At 34.4% G+C, this 5994-nt stretch overlaps 1 protein-coding gene across 1 annotated transcript; it reads left to right on the forward strand.

The window, feature by feature from the left end:
• The first annotated feature begins 318 nt into the window (after positions 1-318).
• LOC128246161 (potassium voltage-gated channel subfamily B member 1-like) lies at positions 319-3397 on the forward strand. Its single transcript, XM_052964351.1, has 4 exons — positions 319-383; positions 1284-1458; positions 2381-2474; positions 2853-3397. Exons 1-4 carry the CDS (start codon positions 361-363, stop codon positions 3395-3397), a joined length of 837 nt encoding a protein of 278 aa, XP_052820311.1. The 5' UTR covers positions 319-360.
• Positions 3398-5994: the final 2597 nt, after the last annotated feature.

Consider the following 5994-nt stretch of genomic DNA (forward strand, 5'->3'; position numbering starts at 1 on the left):
ATGACATGGATACATATCAGAGGATCTGTTGTATTATTATCATAGATTTGTAATATAAGCATTGTCTTAGAGGAGTGATAGAAGAGTTTTAACATGGAACGAATCACGGCAAACGTTTCGGGTGTAAGGTTTGAATTCAGCGGAAACATATTAGAAAACTATCCTGATCACAACCTGATGATCATGTATGCAAAAAAGAGAGAAACAGATATTAAATGTGAACTAATCATTGATAGACCGGCTGATTGTTTCGCAGCAATTCTTGCATTCTATCAAACTGGAGAACTACATATTCCGACTGCAGTGTGTCCTTCTGCTTTTCGGCGCGAGTTGGAATTTTGGAAGATAAGTGCGTCATATATGCCGACATGCTGTGCATACAGGTACTGTTTCGTTATTACTAAAACTATGTCAGAATATATATTTATGTTCCTGTTACATATGACCAAACTGTCGTCGATTTATCAAACTATCAAAAATGACGGAACAAAGACAAACAGACTTTGCTTTCATCTTTACTCATGGAAAAAAAACGAACACAGATAAAAAAGGGTTTAAACGTTTTGTTACTCAGATTGATTCAAAATGCATAAGACTTCAAATGCATAACCATGTTTAACTCATTTGCCTTTAATGATAAAAAACAACAATAAAAGGCATATGATTTTTGTACAGATAAAATATATTACCCTTTTTTAATTAATAGGTACGTGTCCACGAATTCCCAAGTTAAAAAAGCGCCAAAATATAGTTCATATGTTTACATCTGTACATAAATCATATGCTTTTTTTTATTTTGACCATCTAAGTCAATTTAGTTAAACATTATAATGCAATAACACACAGTCATTATAAATTAAGAGAACCCCATTGGTTTATTTTTTTATAGCTGGGCTGAAATAACATGATAATTTTTTAAGTCGTAAAACAAAACGTTACTTAATACATCGTGTTACTTAAGATATAATTGTGAAACTAAATTGAATATACATGAGTATTTAGGCAGGTTTCATGAAACAACTTGAAGGTAGTGAGTCATATCCTAACTGAAGCCATTTTCCTAAGCTAAGTGTCTCCCTGGTCATATGATATAATAACTTAATGATGTAAAAATAACTTTGTTTCCATTAAACAATAAGATCAAACTTTTATGCAACACAACTTTTGTCCATGTTATTTGTTTTCGAAAATTAAGGAAATTGACTCATGTTATGAAAGATGTTTTATGGATACCAGCCATGTTCTCCTTACCTTGACATTAACGTTTGGTTTTGTTCCTACAGATACCATGGTCATTTTGAGGAACTGGAGACGCATGAAAAATTTAAGATGCATTCTGGGAAAAGGGAAACTTCTCAGGTGGAACCACTTCTTTCAGAGAAGAAATCACGCTGGACAACGCTGAGAGGTCGTGTTTGGAGCATCATTGATTACAAGGTGCCTTCAATAGCAGCTAAGGTATGTGATATCATACATTATAAACTGTGCTTCAATTGTGTAAACTTGTCTATATCATGGATACTGTTCATTTGTTTATCCATTTCTGATGTAAACCTTTCCCAAATTGATCCATTCGGGTTATCTCAAAGTGTTGAGATTTTTGAATTCTTTGCTACTTTTTAAGCATAGATTAACACATTACTTTGTCTAAAATATTAATGGTAAACTCAACGATTCCTCAACGGCCTTACTTTATAGAAATACTTTTATTTCCAATCCCATAGGCTTAATGTCGAAACATGGAGATGAAATAATAGAGATAATACAGCCCCGGCACGCCAGTGTATTCATAATCTATCTGATACCATATGCTTGGTTGCCGAGGATGAGCTTTTGTTGATAGGACTAATCCATCATGTAACATTTTAAGAGATATGTTTCACTTCTTTCTGAATGTAATTTGTATTTCGAAATTAGACTGAGATACCTGCCCAAATGTCATTGTAGAAATCCAAGCATGTTCGAAATCATTGAGATTTTCATATCAAATAATGTTAATCTAGATATAAAGCTCGCTGTTTTTGTATATAGAGCTTTTGAAATAAGAACACAATTTACTCTGTAGCTAAACATGTGTATAGTTTGTATTATATTGTGTGAATGTCGTCTGAAAGCGTAAAAACTATTAGCATGTCAAAGTCTACTTTACAGTCAACTTTGGGTGACCAACAAAACCCACTAAAAGGACCAACATGTAAAACTCATAGATTCAAATTAAAACAAACACATCATCGTATAGGGTTTTCGGTTGAAATCGGCGGAGGAGTTCCGATGTCTTATATTGCTGTCAGGGCACAGGTTCGGTGTATTTAAACAGTATGAGCATTTCTTTTTAATGATTATTATTATGAAATAAAACAAAACATGAATATATTTTCAGTTGTATATGGCCCTGATATTTCTAATGGTCCTCCTGTGCGTATTCACACAAGCCCTCAGTACCATGCCTGAGTTCCAGAGAGCTCTGACAAAATGTGAGTATTTGAAATATTTAGAAGAAATCGAGCACACACACGTGGGAAAAGCCCGGAGAAAACTGGGCGATCCAGATTGCGATGGGAGCTCTTTCTTCGATGAAGGTGATATCAATCCTCTGAGTGATGAAGACCATGAATGGACACAGACTTATTGGGATTCTAAAGAAAACGTAAATAAGACCACAAATGTAAAACTACCAGTTATTAAGACAAGACTGCATGTATTCGAGATTTTAGAAATCATCACAGTGGTATTTTTCACTGTGGAGTTTATTCTTCGACTGATTTGTTGTCCGAGTTTGCGAAAATTCATCAGATCTTTACCAAATATCATCGATTTTCTCGCACTGGCAGGATTCTATGTTTACCTTTTAGTTATCCACATCGACATGCAACACCGGCACACTTATGGTTTGGTAAAGTTCTTGAATTACTTCCAAATCTTCCGAACATTACGGATGATCCGCCTTGTCAGCAATCTACGAGCCTCGCGAGTTCTGGTATTTTCAATTCGACAGAATATCAAAGACATGATGTTACTTGGACTATTGCTAACGGTTGCTGTCAGTGTTACAGGTCACTTAATATACTTCATGGAGGACCCCGAAACAATTGGTTCAGTTCCTAATGCTTGGTACTGGGCTGTTATTACTCTTACTACAGTCGGGTATGGAGACATATCTCCTGTAACATGTCTTGGTAAGATTCTCGCCTCCTTAATGGCAATATCTGGAGTGCTACTGTTGGCCGTTACTGTGCCTACATTTGTTAACAACTTTCTTACACTGTATCAATACGCCTGTCTGGATGACTATATTGGAAGTAAGCTGTCTGCTGAACAAGGTCCTGAACAAATCAACAGTCAGGTGGTCCGTAAAACGCTGACTAAGGACAAATCCACAATAAATGATAACCAGTAGCCAATTGTACTTGAAAGTGTTGAAGTGCTGTAGGCGCCACACGCCAGACTTTACTTTTTGACAATTCTGTTTACAGGCAATAAAAATTGACTCCGAAAAATATTTTGTATGGCCCAAATCTGTAACCGATAAGTGCCTGTCATAACCTATAATAATAGAGCAGGTAATGTAATTTAATGAATTTTTAATACAATTTTCTAGTTTCATAACAACTGGTATACATATATGAATTAGGATATATGAACATTGATTTCGGCAAGTTTTTTGCTGGCGAGAAGTTAGTAAGATTAACACCCGATATCGGCTAGCGACGATTTGACTATTTGTTGAAGATATGTTTGGCAGGGTCTTTCAGTCAACACATTTAATTTTTTCTTCGTATTTATCTATTGTATCCTATTCCTCTCGCCTTTTCACAAAGATTCAATAAAGACTGTTTGGCTCGCTTTGAATTTCACTTTAACGTAACAATCTTATGAACTTATTTTAATTGAGTAGTCTTTTAATACGCACTTATTTAACCGCTTAACACCATAAGTTCCATTTTTTACTCCGGCGCATTTACTCTTTTAACATGTCATGTCAAAAGGTAGATATGAAGATATCCAATTTCGATCTTGGGTGATAGAGCTTACGGCCTTCTGCCTAAAAACTGGATAACTTATCCAGTGGTTATCTTTTCGATAGCCCAAAACATGCAGTTGTATATATAGATCAACAGTGTTTACTGGATTAACATTGACCAATCAATAAACTTTTTTGCTTATTTAAATCAAACCAAAAAATAACCAGCTTTAAACAATTGGCTGCAAAAGGTTCAATATGATCATGTGGAACCATTTAAAATACATATCTCAGGGCAGACTGAGTAATTAGACCTTTAACCTATTAATACAAGAATACATAAAACATGCAACAGCCGATAGGTATACTTGAGGCACCTATCCTCTGGTTTTAACTGATGACATTCTTTAATTTTGTCTGATCTTTTCCCAACGCGCTTAAAAATGGTGAATATGGTTACAGGAGCCATTAATATTGAATCTAACTTCAACAAGGCTTGTCATTCTAAGCTTTAACCAGACATTGCAATTTATTTAATTTAATTTCAAACACGATTTTGCAAATTTCTTGGTCGATAAATCTAAGTCATGCTTATTGGTTATATCGATCAAACTAACTACTCTAGTGTTTATAGAAACGGGAAGGTAATTCGAATGTATCTTTCTCCCCTCAGATTTTTCAGTGTCGGCCCATTCCCTCTCAATGAAGGTCAATAATACTACTAATGATACCACTACCACTACCACTACCACTACTACTACTACTACTACTACTACTACTACTACTACTAATAATAATAATAATAATAGTAATACTGCTATTGCTACTGTTACTATTTCTATTAATGATACTACGAAACGGCAAGATCTCAAACATGGTCTGGCTACAATGATAGACCTTTATTTAGAAATTAAACCGTATCTTTAATATAAAAACTATTCTGAGATTTATATCGATAAACATGTATTCAATGCATAATTAATTCATTTACTTCTACAATGTAGTTTTGGACAACTTAATGTTCAACCAAATGAACGTTTAGATTGAATTTCTACATCTTAAATAAACACAAAACACAAAACATAAAAATCGGCACAAATAAAAATATATATTTAAGTATAACTTGTGTCTGATGAATCGATTTGTAAACCGAGATCTGTGCACTTTAATTAAAGTTTATCCAATTTTTTGTTTACAATATTCCTATGCATTAAATGTAACTTCTTTTTTACTTATTAAAACTCAGAAAAAATCATTACATTTAACATGCAGTTTTATTTTAAAAATAATGGTCTATCACTGTGTTCCAGTATTCATACCTTGTACTCTCAATATGTATGCAATCTAGCCTGGCCTTGCCCGGCCCGGTCCGGCCCGACACAAAATGCAGGCCAAGCCAGGCCAGGCTAGATTGCATACATATTGAGTGCACAAGCTCATTTGAGAGAGGTTAGCATCTGAATCGTTTGCTTAGAAATATTTTATACGACATATTTAACATATTTTCATTTTTACCTACAGGCCTGGCCTGCTGACTCAGCAAACTGATTAGCTTTAGAATAGTTTGCTTAAAACTCATTAATCCTTGTACATATCAACATATGTTCATTTTTACTTACACGCCTAACACTCGAAAGGAGAATGGGTGTATTTTTGAGTCACCCCCCCCCCCCCACCCCTACCTCAACAAAATAAAACAACAACAAAACAAAAAGACATAATGAATACGTATGTTTTACTGCTATATCAGAGCATATATTATCCAAAATTAAAATATTAATTTTGCTAATCTGTGTGTATATACTGTTATATTGTTATTGTGATTGTATGTTTGCTGTAATTTGTATTTATTGCATAAATCATGTCTCATTGACTGTTTTTCATTAAAAACCTACGTTACATTTCAATATTGCTTGTATGGTGTTTTTTTCTAATTCGGACTATTATTTGCAACGCAGCGTTTTATCGGAGTGGAGTGTATGGCACACTCATATGGTCGCTCCCATGTAACGTCTCTCTCCCCTCCAAAAGTA

The sequence above is a fragment of the Mya arenaria genome, chromosome 9 (genome assembly GCF_026914265.1).
Source record: "Mya arenaria isolate MELC-2E11 chromosome 9, ASM2691426v1".
Taxonomy (NCBI): domain Eukaryota; kingdom Metazoa; phylum Mollusca; class Bivalvia; order Myida; family Myidae; genus Mya; species Mya arenaria.